General features: G+C 37.0%; 1 protein-coding gene and 2 long non-coding RNA genes across 3 annotated transcripts in view; 1 reads left to right on the top strand and 2 right to left on the bottom strand.

Annotated features, from left to right (window-relative positions):
* The window catches only part of LOC134793767 (uncharacterized), a 324508-nt gene that overhangs the window by 130209 nt on the left and 169705 nt on the right, over positions 1 to 24594 (bottom strand). The window lies entirely within an intron of this gene.
* The window catches only part of LOC134793746 (uncharacterized), a 45905-nt gene continuing 24736 nt past the window's right edge, over positions 3426 to 24594 (top strand). Inside the window, exons 1-2 of the mRNA XM_063765414.1 lie at positions 3426 to 3929; positions 12749 to 13249. Coding sequence (XP_063621484.1) covers positions 3726 to 3929; positions 12749 to 13249 — 705 coding nt within the window. The 5' untranslated portion in view covers positions 3426 to 3725. The remainder of the gene's footprint in view (positions 3930 to 12748; positions 13250 to 24594) is intronic.
* LOC134793769 (uncharacterized) lies at positions 11355 to 11761 on the bottom strand. The gene is made up of 2 exons (XR_010144581.1): positions 11518 to 11761; positions 11355 to 11423 (listed from the first exon to the last, which is right to left on the bottom strand). It is a non-coding gene; the product is annotated as an uncharacterized LOC134793769 (long non-coding RNA).

Below are 24594 nucleotides of genomic sequence, written 5' to 3'. Positions count from 1 at the left end.
AAATGAAAGTTTCCTTTTTGTCAGTAAAATTTTCCTGAAATTTCCGATAACTTTTGCAACTTTTTGAAATCTTTCCGCAACTTGCACATCTGTAGTTTTATACAATCAATAAATTCTTTAAAACTGAATTACACGTGTATAAACAGATTTTTCAATGAAATAAAATGAATTGATTTTATAATTATTGAATTAGAAATTTTATTTGTGACAAGAGTTGTGTACCTAGGTAATACGGTTCTATTTTTATGGCTACTTTTTTATGAACAGAGGACAGTTGCTGCGATGAATTGTGTAATATAATATTGCTTACTTATTAAAAATAATACCTATCTGTTGATAATCTAAGTATTTTATTTTATTACTTTGACACCTTTAAAATAAAATGCACGACGGCGACGCCCTCCGTCAACAGTCATAATTAGCAGAAGGTGCTGGGGGTGGGATACGGCGTTACGTGAACAAGAGATTTCCTTTGGCAGGATTGGTCCTTAGGACCCAAGGATGGATTTAAGAAGTGGAGCCACCGAGATTTTTGATGTAAATTTTTAGGGGGGCTCTCAACTTGATCTTGATATCTATGTCATTTAAGCTACTAGGCCAAGTTTGGTATCGTTTTCGTATAAATCGGGGATGCCGAATTCATTTATGATATCATAATGACACCATTCCGAAGTAAAAACACATAAAATATGAAAAAAAATACATTTTTTTTAAATTCCTCTTCACGCCTTAAACCGCTAAACCAATTTAGTTAAAATTTGGTACAGAGATAGTTTCAGTCCCAGGGAATAACACAGCATACTTTTAATCTCAAAAATCATCCCTTAAGGGTGTGAAAATGGAGGTGGAAATTTGTATGGGGATCCGATAACCTCTGAACCGATTTAGATAAAATTTGGTATAGAGATATTTTGAGTCCCGGGGAAGAACATAGGATACTTTTTATTCAAAAACAAATCTCTCAAAAGTGAAAAGGAAGTTGTAAGATTGTATGGGAAATCAATAACGGCTGAACCGATTTAGATGAAATCTATGTCTACATCTTTGATTTAGTTGAAAATGATACTAAACTTGACATAGAACCTATACTTAAAAAAATATTAACCTCAGACGTCACCGACCCTTAAAACCCCGCCACCTGCATCAAAAATCTGGGTGGCTCCACTTCTTAAATACATTTTAGGAACACAAAGATTGATTCTACCAAAGGAAATCTCTTATTCAGTGAACGCCGTATTTGACCTTTTTATGGCTTGAGCACACTCCACTAAATAGGTAAGTATGATAATTGAGGAAGCTGATGTGGAAGATATAATATTGTACATATAAAAAAAAAAACAATTTCGAATCGTCTGGGTTAGTGTTGTTGTTCGTAACTATTTCAAATCGATGGCGTAATTGGACTGACGGCCGTACAGAGTCGCACAATACCTAATTGTGGATTTTTACCTTTTTGGTACGGCACCCTAAAAGAGGTAAAAACACTTTGAAGAAAAATTAATTATATGATACTGTACGGATTTATATTTACGTGAAATTAAATTATTGAAAACACGTAAAACGGTTCAGTAAAATAAAAATAAAAATCTGCCTTAGTTGAATACAACCTTAAGCATATCGTTTGTAGCCTATAAAATGATGTTCCGCTGCTGGGCAACGGTCTCCCTTTACTTGAAAATATCCATCCGATTAAGAGCAAAATCTGGGCAGTTGTTAAGAAAGGTCCCTCCGTCCTCCATTAGGTCGACAAATTCGTGGATACGCGTGTGGCACGCACTCCACGTTTATTCCGCCTACGTGTAAAGTATCAATCATTTTAGCCGTCTATGTAAGTATGTTTGCGTTATGCGTACTTTCAAGTAATCCCAACATTATGCAGAAACATAATATCGGGATTACTTTGGATATATTTAAACAAATTTCCGGCTATTAATTTGGCTAATGGCCCAGATTATAGTCTACATTTTTAGTCGACTTTAAAAAAAAGAGCTTCTGTACAATACGAAGATTATCAGTGGTCGCGCTAAGGCCTCTATATACAGACCTTGCAAATCTTGCCACTAATCGCATGCTATTTTAGATAATTACCGGCTAATTAGGTGCGACTAATTTGATCGATCTAATGCCGTAATGTAACGCAAATCGCAAGGTGTGGTAGAGGCCCTATAGTTTTTAAAACATCATAGTCCATCCGTATCTGCATCCAATATAGCAGAAGTACAATAACCGCCAAAATTGTGGAACAAATATGAACCCGACAATCCGATCTTGTGTAATGACATCCAGTTAAATTGTAAATGTGATCAAGTCTCTGGTCTGTGCAATACCACAATGCATAGATATCTATTCCATCCCGGTATCCGGTATAAGGTATCCCGGCTCTAATTTCATTCATTTCGTTTAACTCGGATCTGCCCCGATGTCAATGTAAGCTGGTTCCCAGTATTATTTGATCCCGAGATTCTTAGGAACTGTTGATAAACTTGGGTCGATCTAAAATGCTGGTCCGCATGTAGCGAAATGCTGTAGTTATCCATACACCTATCGATTAATTCAGAGCTGAACAAATGGATACTCTGAATAGTAAAACCTGAAACTAAGAAAGCGCCATTCAACTTAATCCTACTCCTAAAGCTCTCTTAATTTTAAATCCTATCTTACCCCTATCTGACTTAGTTGACTTGCACCTAATTGGCATTTAAGGCCATTATAGTAAGTATCGGATTACACAATGTCCAACTATACCAGTTAATTCCAATTTGAAATGGTTTTAATATTAATACGATACTACTGGATTTTAGGAAATTATAATGGTGGAAATTCAGTTAGCCTTATATTCGCAAATGCAGTTCTGCAGCTATTTTCATCTCTTAACTACTAAGGGAAAATGTGCAATACGTACATTATTTTTGGTCAAACAAGGCAAGGTTAATTTTTAACATCATAGGAAAAAAATGAATATCGATTTAACTCTACCATCCTATCAATTAATTGAAGAAATACACATATTTATCGTTATAGTTAATTCCAATTTGAAATGGTTTTAATATTAATACGATACTACTGGATTTTAGGAAATTATAATGGTGGAAATTCAGTTAGCCTTATATTCGCAAATGCAGTTCTGCAGCTATTTTCATCTCTAACTACTAAGGGAAAATGTGCAATACGTACATTATTTTTCGTCAAACAAGGCAAGGTTAATTTTTAACATCATAGGAAAAAAATGAATATCGATTTAACTCTACCATCCTATCTATTAATTGAAGAAATACACATATTTATCGATAGATGGCGCTGGCTTAACGTAACATATGGTGTGTTAACGCAGCCAACAATGAAATACCTTTGAAATACTCAGAGGCGCTAGAGGGCCATTGGGTTACTGATGAGTGTGAAAGAGACAACCGAGAGTTAAAGTTTAACGTATGCGCTTCGTAAATTAGTCGTTATTTTATGTTTTGATAGTGGGAAGCGACAACTATGCGCTCATTTATCTACACGAGTTTCAATTGAACGAACAAGTTAGACTCGTTACACGGTTGTTTTAACGGTGTCCTACGCGATGTGTGAATAAAGTGATAATTAAATAAGTGTACGAAGAAATATGTGTGGCAAATTATTGTTAACAAGCACGGTGATGGAAAATTGCGTTACGTGATAAATTCGTATAAACAAACCGGTTTTCGGTAGTGTTTGCAGTGTGAAGTGAATATTTGTTTATCATGGCGTTTTCTCTAAATAAGTTGAAGAACATTTTGAACACAAATCGGGACAGTCAGCTGGCTGGGAGCGGGAGTCTTGAGCCTGAAATAGGGTTCAAATTGGCACTTCACCCCGTCTCCAAGAACTTGTACGTGACGGTCATCGGGGCCCGACACCTCCCGTCCTTGTTTGGGTTGAGCCGCGCACATGGATACCTTGTTAAGGTAACTTCCAGGCATTGTTTTGGTTTGTACCGGAACTTAGCGAAGTTGGAATTTCAATTGTTCGAAATTGTTACGGTAAGTTTTCAAGTTAGATCTTGGTTAGAACTAAATCTTGGCAAAACGACGAGCCAATTGCAGAAACTTAGTCAGTTTAACTTGCTCGCATAGTAAGACGTAATAGCGATAGGCAATTAGGGTCTTCTAGCATTTAATTTAAAGCAGGTAACCGTTAGTACCTAGGTACTAATTTTAGGTATATAAAGGTACCTACATAGGTACTTATGTATAATACTACTTAATTATATATTATAGAAATAGGTACTTCAGCTGACTTAAATACTTACTATAGGTTGGTATAGGTATCTAAAGATTAAATTATGAGTGATTTACGAAATTACCCGAATGCACCTTACCGTTACATTCAACTGCGGTTAACATCAGTGCTAGTTGTAAAACCTATGGTAAATTAAAATTAGTAGGTAATTAAGTAAAACCATTAAACAAACTGCAAACAAATGAACAAAAAACCTACGATGATGTAATCCAGTCATAAAACAATGGAATTAAATGTAGGACTGTAGGTACGGCAAGCCACATCCGTTTGTTTATTCGTTTTCCCGCAATGGGCAACATTTTCTCGTCTATTCCCAAATTAAATACCTATGTATGAAAAAACCGGCCAAGTGCGAGTCGGACTCGCGTTCCAAGGGTTCCGTACATTACCCAACTTTTAACGATGAATTTTTATATGTGAAACGCGAGTATAGGTATGTGAATTGCCTTTAAAAAACCCGTAGGGGTCGGATCAAAAACTAAGTAATTAGTCCGACTCACGCTTGACTGCATATTTAACTATTAAAGTAAGTAAGGTAAAGAACTATTTTGTAAATTTCAACTTAATTGGTCCAATAGTTCCCGAGAAAATAGGCTGTGACAGACGGACAGACAGACACAGACAGACAGACAGAAGCACGAGTGATCCTATAAGGGTTCCGTTTTTTCCTTTTGAGGTACGGAACCCTAAAAAACCGCCTTGATGCATTCAATGTCATAGTGAAAACTTGTCAAAAAACTGTTTAAAGCTAGTATAAGTTACCCTATGGTGTATAATTCTAATTTTATTTTGACATGTAAATTGGCTTTATTAATAAATGAGTATGAATACTATGTGTAGGTACTATATAGTGTTGCACTCTGGAGGCAGAACATTGCAGTAATACTCCCTATTAAGACTGTAAAAAATATGCTTTTGGCGAGTTGTTTCATCCGCTACTATTGACGCTGACTGTACCTACCTACATCTCGCTCGTAGTTAGTTTTCTGGACATTTTTCGCTGATGGCCATCATATTAAGCATGAACCTACATTTACTAAACCAATCCAGCTCCTCCACGAAACTCAGCAAAGTTAAAAAATCTCCGACTTATTAAATTAACTCAACTTACCTACTTTTCTACTTCTGCAAGTGAAGTCAAAATAAGGGTGGTTTATTCCACCAATTTCTTTGTCCAATGTGTATTGCGTCTCTCATTTTGCTTTAACGAGAGAGTGAGACGCACTGACATTGGACAAATAAATTGGACAGGTGGAATACCACCCTTAAGATCAAATTGTAAAGTTTGAAGATCCCCTCCTAAGTACGTTAAATTGAAACAAGACACGAATCTAATTACCTATCAAACCCAACGGCCTCGCGTAATTCATTAATTCTAAACAAACCTATTCTGATCACGGCATCCAGATATTTTTAGCACCTCAGATACCTAGTACACATCGTAGTTAATGTTTGATACCTATGGATATTGTAAGAGGGAGAGGTACACATGGGTTTGTTTTTTTTACAATTTTTAGGCGATCCATATTCCAAATTTTCGGATTATAGGTAGAGGTACTAAATTTCCGTTATTTATAGGTACTTAAAAACCGTTTTATTTTTATTTATTATTAGCGGAGCGGATATTTTCGAAAATATTTAGGTAATTTATCAAAAAATAGACTTTGAACACCCCTATTCGTTTTGAAAACGACCTATTCAACGACACGCAAGGCCATAAAGTTCGTTTTTTTAGCATTAGAAATAAGGTAAACAATCTTGATGTGTCCTTTAATTGAAAAACACATTTTAAAAATAAGTTACGATAAATATGTAACAATTATGATTCTAATACGATCATTTATATTCTTCTGCTTTCATAAGTAATAGTTACTGATTTTTAAAAAGCGTTTTTCAATTAAAAGACATGTCAAGATCGCTTACCTTCTTTCAAGTTCTTTCTAATGCTAAAAAAAACGAACTATAGAGATAAAGCGAAAAAGAAAATCCCTCCCCACTTAACGTGTAGGGCAGGTACCCTAAAAACTCTTTTTTATTTTTATTTTACCACTCTGTCGGTATGATTGATATATTTGTATATCCTTCCTCACTAACGATCACGGAGTAATGCCGCGGACGCGGACGGACAGACGGACAGACTTGGCGGAACTATAAGGGTTCCTAGTTGACTACGAAACCCTAAAAACCACCAAACTATACATAGGTACTATTATGATCTAATAATGAACTTTTGGTGCAATCGGCCCTTAGTGGTATAGGTACATATTATACAAACATCAAGTCAAGATTCAAGATGTTTGTACGAGATTCATCTAGGACTCTAGGTACATATTATCTCATTTATAAACATCTAAATAGATTGTGCAACTCTGAGAAGCATTGCATTAATTAAAGACGGCCCCTCATGTTGCCTCTTTAATAATTACTATTAATTACCATACCTATTTAATTATAATTGCTCATTCTACGCCGATTAATTGGATGCTAGAGCTCTTAAGTTATTGCACCTGTGCCCGTACCATGAGTCACTGCACTGACAGTGTCAAAACTCTGATTTAAAGTTTCACGATTTTTACAGATTATAAATTACGTCATCTATTTTTGACGATTTTGACTCCAAAAATCATGCTTCGAATGACCCGTTTCCTCCTACGTCATGCTACCATCATCCGATGTCCAGACCCCTTGGTCTTGTTTATCAGTTTGAAAGTTTTGTTTGTTAACTTTAGCCAGTCTTCCCCGAGACCACGGGGACAACGCCGTCCTCGAAACGTCGGAGGTCCCGTTGTATAATTTAATTAAGTGTCAAAACTGACATATAGGTATACGCTCGCGCTAATATGCGAGTAGGAGCGAGATGCATATGTCGGCGGCCGATCGTAAGATCAGGCAGATCGTAATGTTCATGTGTAATGTTTTGACGATAGTCATATTAAACCAATATACAGGTAGGATACCTATCCCACCTTTCCTATCCTACCTATTACATGAACATACTACATATGAACAAACCTAACGAACCTTCGTTAAGTTGCTTCAGATAGGTAGCGTTAGCGGAGCTCCGTCGACTCAGGGAACGAGTCAAAGATTTTTACGTTTCACGATATGCCTAGGAATTTCACGATATGCCTGATCTTACGATCGGCCGCCGACACATACAAAGTTACGTTCTCGATAGCGTTTATGTCAGTGCCAAACTGGTGGTAACCACACGGTATAAAGGTGTATGGCGTAAGGTGTAGAATAAGACTTCGCCGTTATGATAGTACCTGCATATTAAGGATGACTCACGTTAGACCAGGCCCCAATTTCACCACGGTGACAGGTGCGACAATTGTAAAATCACTGTTGCTGACGTCACAGGCATCCATGGGCTACGGTTACTACTTACCATCGGGCGGGCCGTATTCCTGTTTGCCACCATCATTGTTTTATTAAAAAAAACTTTATTATATCGGAAAAAAACAGATATTTCTTTTGCGAAGTTTCTGACAATTGTCAAGATTTAGAAGAATTGTAGGTAATTCTTGACAGGTAATGAGTTATATGTCGGAATTTCGTGACAATTGTAGTGTTTTTGTGACAATTGTCATAAACTTAGCAAGAGAAATATCTGTTTTTTTCCGATATAATAAAGTTTTTTTTAATAAAACAATGATGGTGGCAAACAGGAATACGGCCCGCCCGATGGTAAGCGGTAACCGTAGCCCATGGATGCCTGTGACGTCAGCAACAGTGATGTTTTACAATTGTCGCACCTGTCACCGTGGTGAAATTGGAGCCAGGCCCCAATTTCACCACGGCTACAATTGTCAGTGACATATGTCGAGCGACAATTGTCAAGCGACAGGTGACATATTACAATTTTATGAAATATTTTCTATACAAATACTTACAAACATGACAGGCATTTTGCTACAATTGTATGTATTACAATTATGTTGTGAGACAAGAATTATTTTTTCTAGTCGACATATTTGTAGAATTGTCGTTGAATCTTGACAGGAAATGAGTTATATGTCGGAATTTCGTAACAATTGTCGTGTTTTTTGTGACAATTGTCATAAACTTAGCAAGAGAAATATCTGTTTTTTTCCGCTTCCACTTCCGCTTCCGCTTACTTTTCTATGACATGACAGGCGATCACGTGATGATTTGCATAGAAAACGATGCGCCGGAAGCTCCGGCCCGGAGACGGCCCGGTATAACGTGAGTCATCCTTTAAGCTAACGGTTTTAGTAAATACTTTTCTATCCCGTTAATTTGCAATATCAATTAGAATTAACTTAACTTCCGACCCTCCTTAAAGGGTTATAATTAGGTACCTCAATTTCTTGTTGATTGCGTTTTAGTTCAAACAAAGCAACATAAATTGCCTATTAATTGTCGGTTGCGCTTGTTTGGTTTTTGTCTAACAACCGTGTTTGTTAGAAAGAGTTAATAGTTATTTTATAAAACGTGACCCAGGGGGCCTACCGCGAACCACATTCGACGTGTTGCCTCTCTGTCGCATTTGTAAATTCGTACGTAAAAGTGTGATAGGGAGGCAGCTCGTCGAGCGTGGTTCGCGGTAGGCCCGTAGGTAGGACCTAGCTAGGTTGCCTTTTACCAATACAATTCTCCCCTTCGTTTAATGATGTAATTCCATTTTAACCACACGAACTGGTTAAGGCTCTTTTGATTGTTCAAAAACCGATAGCAAAGTTGCATTTTATTCACATGTGAGGCAAAGTAAAAAAAAACAAATTTTGAGTTGTTTTCTTATGTTTTGCTGGTTGAATTGACTTTTAAATGATGATTTTGAATGATAAATATTTAATTAACATTCATTTGGATTTGTTTTGTTACAAGGGGGCAAAGTTGTTGTTTAACCGCTCGTGCTAATATTGATACCCGAACAAGCGAAAGATACCAAAATTGAACCACGAGCGTTGCGAGTGGTTTGAAAAATGGAATCTTGAGCGTTGCGAGGGTTTCAAAGCATGAGGGTTAAACAAAATTTGCCCCCGAGTGAAACACACATTTTTTCACCACACCAACCCGAAGCAAACATGAATGTTATTAAATATGTATCATCCAAAATCATCATTTAAAAGTCAATTCTACTAGTGAACTTAAGAAAACAACTCAAAATTTGCATTTCATTACTTTGCCTCACATGTGAATAAAATGCAAATTTGTTATCAGTTTTTGAAGTGCAAAGTAAGCCTTTCCGAGCTGGTGTGGTGAAAAAATATGTGACACGATCTTATGTTTCTAAAAATAAGATCGTGTCAGATATTTTTGGTGCCTAATGACTGTTTGTGTAACATAATATTATTGCAGGAGACTGTACTTACTAATTATTTTACCTCTGAACATTTTGGTTGCATCGGTTATCACGGAGTTATCGCGCCTGTAAATGTTATCACCGCTTATCTTATTGGCAATTGTAGAACCGTTATGCTATCGACGCTGATGTATGGTCTCAATTGTAGGGTGATAATTGTCGTTATCTCTCACTCTTACCCTTTAAATGTGAGCGAGACGTGATTACAGTACCTACTAATTACTCTATTAATTAGTATAGTGAATCAGTGCTTTAACCAAAAATATAATTAGAAACAAACTCTTTGCTTGGTAATAAATGTTATTCAAGGTTGGAAATTTTTATTAATTAGAAAGTGTCAGTCATCCTTAAAGGCCAAGGCCAAGTTTATCTTCTATCTGACGCTATTACCTAAGTATTTAAATTAATTAGCTTTGTTGGCTAACTCGTGATTTTAGTTCAGAAATAACAAACAATCAACTAAATTAATCTTAATTGTATCTTCTTTGCGTCTGAAGTTGGAACTCGCGACACTCTATGAAAACACATTTCATTAATATTTGTCATGTTATACTTTTATTGGTAAGACAGAATCATTAACTTTGGAGTACTACAGGGTGTGGCCTGTAACAGGAGCAAAAAAAATATACTGTAGGCTGTACTCCTAAAACTGACCAACATTTGTTCAGCGACATAAAAAATCTTGTGGCTTGATTTTTAGTACTTCAAACTTTTTTCTAAGACGCAATGTACCTATTGCACATAGAATTTCGCTCAATTTGAGCGACTACACACAGCTCAGACAGTTAAGAAGTGCACTAAGGTTATTTTCCACAAAAATTACGTACCACCCTTTTGATGATACCTGGTCTATAATTAATTAATTATACCTAGCCAGATATCTATCTATAATGGAAGGAAACGAGGGGATTTACAGAAAAATAATAAATGTAAAAGGCATAATAAACGTAGCGAAAAGGGATTTATCATAGGAAAAAATAGGAAATACTGGGACAAGAAATGCGAAAACAACATGTTTCAATTAATTAAATGTCGTTTACTAATGGTAATTATTTGAAGTAAACATTATATTAAAGAAGTAAAAATATTATTTCAACATTAATAATGTTTATTTCTTACTTCTTTGATTCAATAATAACTACACACTATAGGCTGCTCTCATGCTCTGGCTACTTGATATTCGATTGAATTGAGAATTATAATCTAGACACGCGGCAGCGTGTCAAGCCAAGTTCAAGCAAAGGAACTGGCTAGCCAGCGCCGAGTGTAATATTACACGAACCACTTGGTGCCACTTTTGACCCTTCTATAACTCAAAACCTCTTTAACGTAAACACATAAAACTACGTGTTTTTAATTATATCCATAAGGACATCTAGAAGCCCAAATTTCATGAAGTCAGCTCAAACGGTCATAAAGATATGAAGGTCAAAAAGTCGTAAATTTTAGCACTGACTGACTGACATATATGTAGTACCTAAACCTAACCTACTTCCAGATGACCTAGAAGGATGAAATTTGGAATCCAGCTCGGTTATTGTGTGTAAGCGTAGGAAAAAATCTAAAAATAAAAAAAAGTTAAAAAATAGGGGGGTCCCGATACAAAAAAAAAATTTAATTGTGACTGACATATACTACCTAAACTTAACCTACTTCCAGATGACCTAGAAGGATGAAATTTAGAATCCAGCTCGGTTATTGTGTGTAAGCGTAGGAAAAAATAAAAAAAAAAAAATTAGGGGGGGTCCCCATACAAAAAAAAAAATTGTAGCGTTGGAACCGTTACAAGCAGATATTTGAAACTATCCCAATATATGTATTATTATATTTGCTATATAACAGAAATATAAAAATAAATTTAAGTCAACAAATAAGTGGTGTCCCCATACAAAAAACTTGTAATACGCGCTAGACAACCGGCCAACACGCAAGAAAAAACATTAAATCTCAATACCTGCCTAGTTTTCTTTACAAAAAGTAATGATATCCCACCAAAAACATAAATGTAAAAAAGGAGAGCCAAGTTCAATACAAAAATTATGCTTGGCTGTGGGCTTCGCTGCAAAAAGAATGGATATGTAAATGAGTGCCAAGTTCTATGCAAAACCCAAATATGTATTTATAGGAACAAAATAACGTTATGATACTTATAATAATTGCTGTTATTTAAAAAAAATGTGAGATCTTAAAGTAGGTTAGATTTGACTTGGCCAGTTTTTATCAGAATTAATATATATATAATATATATATATATGTTGAATAACTTTATAAAATGACTGATGTATGTAATGAAACCTGGCCAAGTCAAATCTAACCCACTTTAAGATCTCACATTTTTTTTAAATAACACCAATTGTTATAAGTATCATAACGTTATTTTGTTCCTATAAATACATATTTGGATTTTGCATAGAACTTGGCACTCATTTACATCTCCATTCTTTTTGCGGCGAAGCCCACAGCCAAGCATAATTTTTGTATTGAACTTGGCTCTCCTTTTTTACATTTATGTTTTTGGTGGGATATAATGTTACAATACTGTTCGATACAATCTTAATTCAAGTTTATGAAGTGAAATAAATATTCAATAATAAAAGTCACAGCTGAACGAAATAATGAACAAGTTTGAAAGTGACTTGCACCTCGTGGGTGTAAGTCCGTATCATAAATAGGTTCTAGTTTTTTAAAACAGAAAAGATACCAGATGAGATGTCGCAAGAAGAGCCCTTAGGAACCTTTTGTTGCATTCTGTATCTAAGGACTCTATTGTCTATGTGTCTGCGCCAAATAGGCGCGTCTCAAAGGAATCTCGATTTGTTGTTTCACAATTAATAGCTGTTTGTTGAGAATTTAGAAAATAATAAAGGTGTTTGCCGTCTCGGAATCTCGATTTGTTGTTTCACAATTAATAGCTGTTTGTTGAGAATTTAGAAAATGATAAAGGTTTTTGCCGTACAAACGGTGGCAAATTTCTTGTGACAAGAATGCCATGTTTTATCGTGTTTTTATAGCGAACCTTGACTCAGAGGTTCTATGATTAAAGCTTAATTTGAAATCCCACTGTCATCAAAAAGGGTAATAGGTATTTAACTTTTACTAACCTTGCCATAACTCCTTTATTATCCCCGTTTGTTAAACATTCCAATTTAATTTCAGGTCAAAGTGTTCCCGGGTGAGAGCAAATTTGAGACTACACTCCAGGAAAGTTCATGGCCGGTCTGGAATGAAGACTTCAAGTTCCAACTGAAACAGAAAGATGTCAAAAAGCCAGAAAAACCCGATCTTCAAGGACTAGTCGCCGGGCATTTCCTGTCTCTCACAATATACGCGCTACTCGAGCCGCCTAAAACAGAATCGGAGAGAAGAAAAAGTGCAAAAACGTTAGACAATAAGAAGAACCCTAAAGTAGCAGACCAGGAAGAGCCAAAAGCGAAAACTGGGTTTTTTGAGAAGACATTTGGTAGTTTCAAATCGACTAAAGCCGAGGCGATGGCGCAAAAATCTGTTCTAGAGAAGAGAAGGACTGTCGGAGCAGCGACGTGGAATTTCGATTCGAAGCTGTTTCAGAATGATCTGAAGAATGGTTTAATTGGCACTCCGGATATTTGGAGGCCAATAAATGCGATAGCGAGCGGTCTGGCCGCCGCCGACACGAGAGTGAGTAAACTATGTTAATTCATTTATTGCTCGAGTAATTTCTAATGCTTACTTCTGTATTTTGTTTATCTTTGTAACCTCGTGTCTCATAGTAATTTATAAACAAGTAGGTATGAATATAACTTTGGGGAAGCTGTGCTCATTTTAACTAAACTATATCGATTTGCAACCTTATATTAAACAAACAGCAGGCCTATTATGGATGGTTTTATCCACGTGATAAAATAACTGCTGTCACGTAGACAAGAACAACCATCATATCCGTACTGCAAGGCTATGATTGTCGTTCTTGTCTACGTGACAGCGGGATAAAACGGTGTCCGTCACTTTCTATCCTGCGGTGTTAAAAAGTGAAAGTTATTTTATCACGTGGATAAAACTATCCATAATACGCCTGCTGGACATCTTTTAGATACTATTGTCCAGATTCACGGGTGGTAAATTAAATACAAACTAAACTCAATTATAACATGCACCAGCAGATAGTAGGTATATTTACCACCAGCTGGGGTACCTAACTAATTATTTAATATTTTTCTGCACCAACGGATTTAGCCGCGTGCGTGTGTATCATAGAACGGCGCGAGGCAAAACAAACAAAAAACAAATTAAATTGTTTAGGTAGATTCCATAATTAACTACATATTGTTGCAAGCGAAAGAAAAGACACATGAACTTATTTGCAACTGCGTGTACCCACTACCCAGCCGCAACCGCATGTGTATTCGGCCCATAGAGATATTTCGATCATATTTCGAACCTAACCAATGATAAAAGTACCGTCTGCATTGTTTTAGCTTTGCTTTTAAAGTATATTGAGCACCACACTTGGGACTGGAAAAAGTTAAAAATCGTATAAACATGTGCAGTTTGGCACGACAACATCAATTTATGTGGTACGACATGCGAGATAGTAGTTATTTAACTTTTTATTTAGCCAAAAAGTCACTGTTCTAAAATAATGTGCTAAAAATCTATATGTTAAATTATATAGGTATGTGTTCTTGCAATATAAGAGTTAACTTATATTAGTATAACTATAGTCAATACAAATACGACACAAGTTGCAAAGTACCTATTATTGAATTTATTCGCGGAGGCGACCACTTATCTCAGGCGTTGGTAAAGATGTTGCGCGGTGATATTCTAGTAGAAGGCAGCCAAGTCTTGAGCCTAAAACTAGTTATATACTTCATTATTATTTACTTAACATAACGTAACAAATCATCTTCATGCAGCCAAGCCAGATTCATTCAACCAGTCATATCAGTCTCTATTGCTCATCATTCATGCGATAGATAGGCAGATAACAAAATCGCGGTAGGCCCTCATATCAAAATAACCTCTTATCAAGTCAGTTTAACAATAGAGTACCAAAATAACTATAAAGTTTACAGTCTAATTATAGAAATTAGAGAACTACGCATACCAAAATTTTATCCAATCAGCACCAATTATATTCCTCAATTGGTAAGGTGTGGTGAGTCATTGCATCACGGAGATCGAATAGATCATGAGTTCAGACGGGCGTCACAATAGAATAGCTTTGACCTCGGCCACGGCATACCTAATACCTACCTTATAATTATTTACCTGTAAGACGTCACATGCGGGCAACCGAGTTTTTCTTTAAGTTATTATACTGAAATCATAAAATCATTATCGTTGGTTCGTGTGCCAAGGCTGCTTGTGTTTTATCTTTAAAACAAAACACGCATTAGTTAGATGTACGTGTTGTTGTAGAGTCAAGAGGTTATTCTACGATATTTATAAGTCGTCGTTTTTGGCTGGATTATTTAGAACTTGTTCGGTTGTGGTTTTGATATTGAATGATCTCTATCAATATGCTTTTTTGGGTAGGCTTAAAGATTGCGGCAAAGTTTATACATGCGACATACTAATTAGCATTGTTAAAATTAAAATGTTCGGAGATATGTCCTACTGGTCTAATGAGGTTAAAAAAAAATAGGTAAGTATCTCACTTTTAAAAAGGTCGTCAAATGTATGAGTGTCCAGAAAGTATGGTATAATGCCAAAATTTTAAATAAAAAAAAAAAGTTAAGTAGGTACTTGGTTCGTATAACAAATAATTAACTTTGAACATATTGAAGCAGCCAAACAATACATACAAACACAGATACAGTTAATAATATTTTGTATTCATAATAATAACTGTGCGGGTGAAGTATTTAAAAATATACTAACAACAATATTTATAATTATAGAATCATACTGTGTAGGTATATTTTGAGCACCTCCACGTATTTTCTAATCTGCCTTTGATTACAAATCATTATCAACCAATATTTACCAGTCAATTACCGTGCAAATACCTACCTACATGACATACCAAGAAAGCAATGCACTTTACTTATCAGTTTATCTAACCTTGCGCGACATCGTAGTTTGAGTTAAATCGATATTGTACAGTTTAGCGAGTCATCTTCGTCATCGAATGAATGAATGGCCGCCAGGAATTCCGTTCAATCAATTTGTTTATTTTATTTATTTCTTTTGCTAATTTACACATACAATTAATGGTCATGTTTGTCATGAAAATACAAGATTTAAATCCCCAAAACATACATCCAAATCCAGGCGTTGTTTTAAGATCTGTGTTTGCCTGAGCAATAATTTAGGTATGTCAACTCACCTTGCTTCAACCCCTCGCTTGCCGTAGCAGACACGGGCAACGTACCGGAAAGCAGCTTAGCGAACCGAATATGTTTAATTAGTTATGTTGAATGTTATAATCAAACCCTGAAACACCAGAGCATCTAGGTTTGCCTACTGATCTTGATCAAAGCTCAAATCTAATAATGTATTTCGGCTTTGACTTCAAGTAACTAACAAAGCCTAATCTGTACGGTTACCATCAGTTTGTCACTGACATAAACGCCGTCGAGAACGTAATTTACTTTCTATACATCTCGCTCGCACTCGCATATTAGTGCAAACGGGACGTATAGAAAGTAAATTACGTTCTCGACGGCGTTTACGTCAGTGACAAACTGATGGTAACCGTACTGTACTGTATGTACCCCTAGTGTAAACTTAATTCCATAGCGTGACGTGACGTACTTACGCGTTTGCGTTATGTGTAATTTTGTATGGGATTTAGAATTTCCAAAACGTCCCGCTTGGCGCGCTATTCAAAATCCCATACGAAAATAGACATAACGCAAACGCGAACGCATGTCACGCTATATAATGAAATGAAACTTACACTAGGGGTTCTTTTCTCCTTTTGGGGCTAGACTGCCCAAGTTGGTCAACCAATCCTACGATGCCAGGGATTTCGAGATTTGACAACAATAAATTATGTGACTGCTACATAATGAAAGGAATTAAAACTCGAGTGTGGGTTTATGAAACGAACGCGGTGAGTTTCATAATAGAATCACACGAGTGTTTTAATGCCTAATTATGTACAGTTACATACCCTGCTTTATCTACACATATTATAAACCCTCCATGATATATTCACTAACCATAAACTATAAACTACACATAATACTACTACATAAAATATAAACTAACCATAACCACACAAACGTCATCTCGACTGATATTAGAATAGGGACCAAACCAAATTTCTTTGATTTTCAAAGATCTTCGAAATTTGAATGAAATAATATTATCGAAATTGATGTTATTATTTAGCAATAATAACATTTTTACACATAAGAAATGTGTTGTAATAAAACAGTCTATTTTTATGGTCGTCATAATGTGCGGTTCTTGAACGCATCATGGAGGGTTTCTGATATTTGGGTAGATAAAAGGAATTAATAATAATCTACTTGCATTATTCTGTGCTTGTAAATTGTAAGTACAGCTTACAGCTTACAAAAAGTTTGGTGCCTCAATCTAGAGCAACAAGAGCACCTTCAGATAACTTTTAACATTTTCCTTTTTTCCTGACTAATTTACTAATTAACTTTTCCTGCTGAGTGTACAACATTGCGCGTAATTACTCCTCAACCAATTGAATTTAAAGCCTAGGTCAGGCAAACACAATTATTTTGAATTTAAAAGTAACGTAATCGAATAAATAACGGAAAGTAAGAGGGTCTCAGTAATCAAATGAATTTACATTCCTAATTCAGGTTTGCTTTTTAACCGCCTTCGGAATTTCAAAGGAGGTTCTTAATTCGCCTGGGTTACTATAGTTACCTACCTAGGTGTTTGAGGATTCGGTTCGGTACCTATCTGAAAAAAAAAGTATTTTTAACAATCGAAAAGTTGCCACCTTTGTTACAAATATAATAAGTATGTGTGGCTTAATTCAAACTCGGGTAAATCCATTCGACCCTCTCAGCAAATATCTACCCTATTACGTTTTCTTAATACCAAAATCGCATAATCTGACACATGGATTCACCCGAGTTTGAAGTTCAGAAACTCATATGTAAGTACTTCGTGCTCTTCGTCAATAAAAAATATTGACATATTAGATATCGTTTTTCGCTACGTTCGATACCTATCACAATGGGATTGAAGCAAATAAACTAGCATAAAATTGTTGATCCTTTCCCTCTTGAATACACGTGAAGACGTAACGGCATCCTAAATAAATATTGTACTAGGTACGTATTAAAAATTAAACATCTATTTTATCCACGAATATATTACGGAGACGGTATCACGCGTATATGTTTACTTTGGGTGAGAGGTGAGAGATTATTTGTTTACCTTACGCAAAAATGAATGTTTTCTTTGCATCAAAAACGCACACTTTGTTCTAAACATGCTCTTATATTTCTCAAGTGAGCTTCTATCGACTCTCGAGTAGATGGCGATACTTTTTAACATTCAACAAATTTTACACATAGGTACCTATCAGTGAAAAAATAAGGATCAAAGTGAAATGGCGTTCTAGAAGTGTTAATCATTTGTGTTGAAAGATGGCAGTAAATGTACTGGCTACATAATTTACTTTGACAACATTCCTCTAGTCTAAATGGCGCGAATGGCTAAGTAATAAGTAATACTTAAATAGTTTCCGAAATACGTCTAAGTAAAGCACAGGAAACAGTAAAGTCTACAGTGGGGTTGCAACATCTACTAAAAAGTTGTACCTCCCCCCTTATTTACTTACCTAACCTACCTTAATATAACATCCCCTTTCGATTTACCCTTAAAATATGGCCATGTGATCGTCTAGCTAGTAGTTAGGACCCCTCGAAGTGAACCGCAGCAACCTCAAATTCTTTAATGAGTATCAGCTAAATTTTGGACTCTGACTTTATTTATTATTAGTTATTACCTAGATTTTTGAGAACAGATATTTATGGTAATAAAATAATTATTTATGAAAGTAAGAAATAATTTAAAGAAAATTATTTAGAGAAATAGAAAATTATTTAGAATTTATTAGTGCAACTTAAATGATGGTGTAAAATGTACTATAATGTATTTAAGTATTACAGCATATATGATGATATAAATATATAAAAATGTTGTTGGTAAAATCCTGCCACACCTATTAAGCTTCCGGGATAACATAGAAGCAGCACTCCTGAGATAAGCTCTTTTACACCCTAGCATTTCAAGGTTAATTATAATTAACTATCATCTTCTAAACGATGTGTGATTTAATCACACGTGCTGCTCCGTACGCCCGATGCAGGTCTGGAAGCTCTTAGTCCGATTTGCAAGTATTAATCGGAACACCTACCCTACCAGTTTAGCCAGACGGGCTATGACCAACACTTCGTAACCTAAACGCACCTAGATGATGATGAAAAGAAGTGTCAAAGTATCCATCAATCATCATAATTACTTATCTTTTTTATATTCAAAAGCTAGGGATGCTAATCCCATAGTCCCATTCCCCAAAGCTGATAATCTAGACAGAATTCCTAGTTCTCTAGATGTATAAACGAAGCACCGAGTTTATTTGTTAACTATTATGTTTAGTAGAGGTCGAAATTGAGTATTCACTCAATAAATCCTTTGTACTGCTCTTGCCTGACAAAGGTTCCCTAAAACAAACCGTACTTCAATCCCAGAATAGTCTGCGTTCCTAAATCCAGATTGATAATTAAGAGTTTATGTTGTAAATACCTGATTTTATTACTCAGTACCTCGTTCCTACACCAGACAACCAGAAATGAAAAGTAGAAATAAAATTTTATAGAAGCACTAATTCTTTCGCCATATAAATGAGAAATTAGAAAGATTTAGGCAGTTAAACTCTTTACCTTTTAAACACACATATTTTAGGATTAAGAAACCATATTTTAAAACCCTTAAAGATAAATATATATCAACCGTTTCAAATTTATAGACCCTAACTAATAAAGAACGTTAATAGACATCAAACAAGTGTGTGATTCTACCCTAATCCTACCCTTTGTCCCTAATCTAGTATATTCAAAGCATAGTTCGTTCTTACCATCGACCTAATGCTTTGTAATATACGCAAGTGTAGTCCCTACGAGAGGCTGTAAAGTTCGGCAGGCGAGACCGATAAGGCAACCTACAGGCCAGTGTATTTGACTCCCTCCTTATCGCCCGCGGGCATGGTGGATAAGAATAAGTCGCCCTATTCCGTGTATATAAGTGGATCAGTACCCTAGCACACACACGCACTAATCACGAGGGAAACTCTGCCACAACAAAGACTAAGTGTAATATCAGTCACGACAGAAGTCTGTCCCTGCAACCAGCACTAGCATGAACCGGAGCACCGAAATATATAAATAAATTTAATAGGAGACCTAGTCTCAATTACTGTCGACTTCAGTGGGCCCAGATTACTCCGGATGACGCGCACGTGACGTCCCCACATCCATCTAAACAGCTGGGCCTTGAGACTAGTGAGATAATTCGTCTCTTATGTTGATATAAAAGAGACGCCAAGACCTCTCAAACTTGGAGCAATAGACTCCTAACCATCCAATCCTTTGGCACCGTTAGGCGGAGTGAATGCTTAGCTGGACAAACTGTCAGTCCAAACAATGATCTGGCTTTTAAAATATCAAAAATACCCCATAGAAAAACACTAATGTAACTAAGTTATTACACAATTAAATTAACTAAACAAATAAGTGAAATTCCCTTAAACACCGTTATCTATATTTAACGTTACGAGAATTTCTTCCCGTAAAACCAAACACAGACACAATTCCAAGCCCCGGCCATGCATTGACATTGTCCCTGCATAACATGACGGCACTTAGAACACACAGCGTAGAGAAAACTTCACAATAACTAAAAACCCACACATGGTAGTAAAGAATCTCCACAACAGTCTAAACTTAGCGTTACGACGATTAAAATCCCCGCAAAACCAAGCACAGACACAAATTCTAAGTTTAAATTCACTAGGACAATTCCAAGTAAAAAACAAACACAGAAAAAGTCGCGGAGAAACTTCACCTACCAGTACTAAATTACACCCGAAAACCAGAGTCACTGCTAGTCCGGTCGAAGAATGAATGCCCCTCCCAACGCTCCGCACCGGCCTTTTATACCTTTTACTATGGCGACTGAATGGCGACATAACGGCGACTGAGCGGCGACTGAGCGGCGACTGAGCGGCGACTGAGTGGCGACTGAATGGCGACTGAGTGGCGACTGAATGGCGACTGAATGGCGACTGAGTGGCGACTGAATGGCGACTGAATGGCGACTGAGTGGCGACTGAATGGCGACATAACGGCGACTGAATGGCGACTAAACGGCGACTGAATGGCGACATAACGGCGACTGAATGGCGACTGAGAGGCGACTGAATCAAAACAAAGATACTGGCGACTGAGTGGCGACTGAGTGGCGACTGAATGGCGACTAAGCGGCGACTGAATGGCGACTGAGCGGCGACTGAGTGGCGACTGAATGGCGACTGAATGGCGACTGAATGGCGACTGAATGGCGACTGAATGGCGACTGAGTGGCGACTGAATGGCGACTGAATGGCGACTGAGTGGCGACTGAATGGCGACATAACGGCGACTGAATGGCGACTGAAAGGCGACTGAATCAAAACAAACATACTGGCGACTGAGTGGCGACTGAGTGGCGACTGAATGGCGACTGAGCGGCGACTGAATGGCGACTGAGCGGCGACTGAGTGGCGACTGAGTGGCGACTGAATGGCGACTGAATGGCGACTGAGTGGCGACTGAATGGCGACTGAATGGCGACTGAATGGCGACTGAATGGCGACTGAGTGGCGACTGAATGGCGACTGAATGGCGACTGAGTGGCGACTGAATGGCGACATAACGGCGACTGAATGGCGACTGAAAGGCGACTGAATCAAAACAAACATACTGGCGACTGAGTGGCGACTGAGTGGCGACTGAATGGCGACTGAGCGGCGACTGAATGGCGACTGAGCGGCGACTGAGTGGCGACTGAGTGGCGACTGAATGGCGACTGAATGGCGACTGAGTGGCGACTGAATGGCGACTGAATGGCGACTGAATCAAAACAAACATACTGGCGACTGAGTGGCGACTGAGTGGCGACTGAATGGCGACTGAGCGGCGACTGAATGGCGACTGAGCGGCGACTGAGTGGCGACTGAGTGGCGACTGAATGGCGACTGAATGGCGACTGAGCGGCGACTGAGTGGCGACTGAGTGGCGACTGAATGGCGACATAACGGCGACTGAATGGCGACTGAGTGGCGACTGAGTGGCGACTGAGTGGCGACTGAATGGCGACTGAATGGCGACTGAATGGCGACTGAGTGGCGACTGAATGGCGACATAACGGCGACTGAATGGCGACATAATAGCGACATAACGGCGACATATTGGCGACATAACGGCGACATAATAGCGACATCACGGCGACATAACGGCGACACAATAGCGACATACTGGCATAAACATTATTCCAAAAGTACCAGGATGCCAGAATTGCAGAAGAGGTCGTTTGCCTCGGGCGGGTAACCGACAACAGGTGTCTTATTGAGACAAACGTATACCAAAAATACCAGGATACCAGAACTGAGGAAGATGTCATTAACCTCGTGGCGTGTAACAAGGTTTGATTCAAGAAGAAAGATCATAAGTTCCAGGTTGTTTACTAAACCATATGTCTTAAATATTAAAGTTCACTATTGCTTACTTCAGAATATAAATCATGTCCTTTTTACTCACGCAGTTTAGAGAAAGACGGAGCTATTTTTAATGACATCTACGCACACATTCATAGGCAATAGTCGAGTAGTCAGTTGGAGTAGACTAAATTATGATAAAAGGGAACGTTCGAAAACTCATCACGTACGAATTTGTAAGCATTATTTTACTTTGAGATATTTTTAGTTTACTTCTGAAAAACATTCCTGTATTGAAGTTTTTTTATGTTTATTAGTATCTAGTATATTATTTAAGACATCCGGAATTTAGAGAATTAATTATTTTAATATTTTTATTTATCTTATGAATTTTTAGATTTTATGTTTCGAAATTGTACTAGCATCAGCGTAACGGAACGTCGAGCTGTCTTCATCAGTTTTATTGTCAACGTCAATACCAATTTGTTGTTGATTATTTCCTGAGGGTTTATTTTGTTTATTTCTAAGTTAAAATAAAGATTTAAAAAAAAGAAAGTCACGTGATGCCTATTATGGATTACCATGGAATTGCTTCAAGTTTCAACTGTTAGAATATTCGATGGAATCATGAATGAAATATGCGACTGAAGAGGTCTTTAGTTTTACAAGGTATTTCCTTTTATTTTCTGTGTTTCAATGAAAAATGTGGTTAATACTAGGCAATAGGCATACGACTAGTCACAGTTCGCCCCCGATTTAAGTGTTTTATGAATTACTACAGTAATTTGTAAAAGACTTCAATCTACTCTAGATTAGTCGGATATATCCCCCCTTTTCTAAACGTGTAGTGTGTGTCTCAATACTAAGTGACCGCTAATGACTCAGCTCTGAAATTAGTTCATCAGAATTCCGTCAATGAACCATGACAACTTTTTCCCCAGTCACCTCGCTCCACCAAAGATATTAGGTTGTGAATCTAATAGGCTACTAATTAACCCGTCCTTGCCAGCTCAACCCGGCCGCGTCGAGTATTACTCTTGTCTCTACCCGAATTGCGCCGTACACTTCCGTAGAAGAGCATCTGATGAGACAGCAAAAACTCCCCAAGCAAAACGAAGAGACCTTTAATTTTTATAAGTACGAAGCTTTCAAGTTCCATCGCCAAAATTCGAACCAATTTTATTGCCTTATCACCCTCAACCACGTTTTCTTGGCGCGTGTCTCATACTTGAATAAAATATACCGACGTTTAAGTTTGTTTGGGTGTGTATTTTTTTTTATATAAACAAACTTAAAATTGACATAAATAAATACCCCAATATGGTATGATAAAGATATTTTTGTTTGAAAAAAAAAATATCGACCAAATTAAACAAAATATTTGCTTATAATTATTATACCTCATATTGAAAGCAACATAATATATCTAATTAACCTCTTGAAAAGAGCCTCGTCCTTTTAGACGCTCACGGCCCTTAAAATATGTCGAGTGTCAGATATATCTCACCCAATATGAGTGTGTGGGTTTCGTAAGGGTCTTATTACCTTGTGTAGTACTAGCCATAAAAACCTACCCTTGTGAATGGGTCGAAATTTTAACCTACCGATAAGATTTTTCTGGCTAGTTGTGTATCCCGTTCCCTCCCCAGTTTGTTCCCCTGCAAATACCGACACATCTAGTTTGATTACCCTCCAGCTTTTGTCTATCTGTATCAATCCAATCTTTCCAATAAAAGTACATACGTCCACTTAGCATCCGTCATCTCATATCATACATCTCTTTCATAAATCACCACAAAGTCATAACTATAAACACTCAATACACACACATTTTCATTCCTCCTCTGTTACACTTTCACACTGATTTCTACAGACAGCCAACGCGTCGATTAGTAATCAAAATGAGAATTTATATTTATAGCCATGAATTCATTTGAAAAAAAAACTTACTCATTTTGTCCTAACCCCATACCTACTAGCCCAACATTTCTAGATGATGCCCAGATGATTTAAAAATCCCTCAATTTTCCAATTAATTATTTTATTTTATGTTTATTTTAATTAGTAATTACTAGTTAAAAGTACTTTGACTAAGTATTAGAATCAAATGATTCGCACATAAAGAAAAAAATCTGCACTTTTGTTGTTAGATTTTATGATAACGCTTCGCGATTAATTTCTATATAATACCTATCTTTCGCTCTCTTACTGTCGTTCAACGCGCAGCATCGACAACCTACTATGCAATAAACCACCGCGGAAGTATACAGACAATGACGAGTCGAACTTGATACGCGCTTAACCATTCCGCTGCCAAACCATGGCAGTC

This window comes from Cydia splendana, chromosome 9 (assembly GCF_910591565.1).
Source record: "Cydia splendana chromosome 9, ilCydSple1.2, whole genome shotgun sequence".
Lineage (NCBI taxonomy): Eukaryota > Metazoa > Arthropoda > Insecta > Lepidoptera > Tortricidae > Cydia > Cydia splendana.
This window is presented reverse-complemented; position numbering and strand designations above follow the sequence as displayed.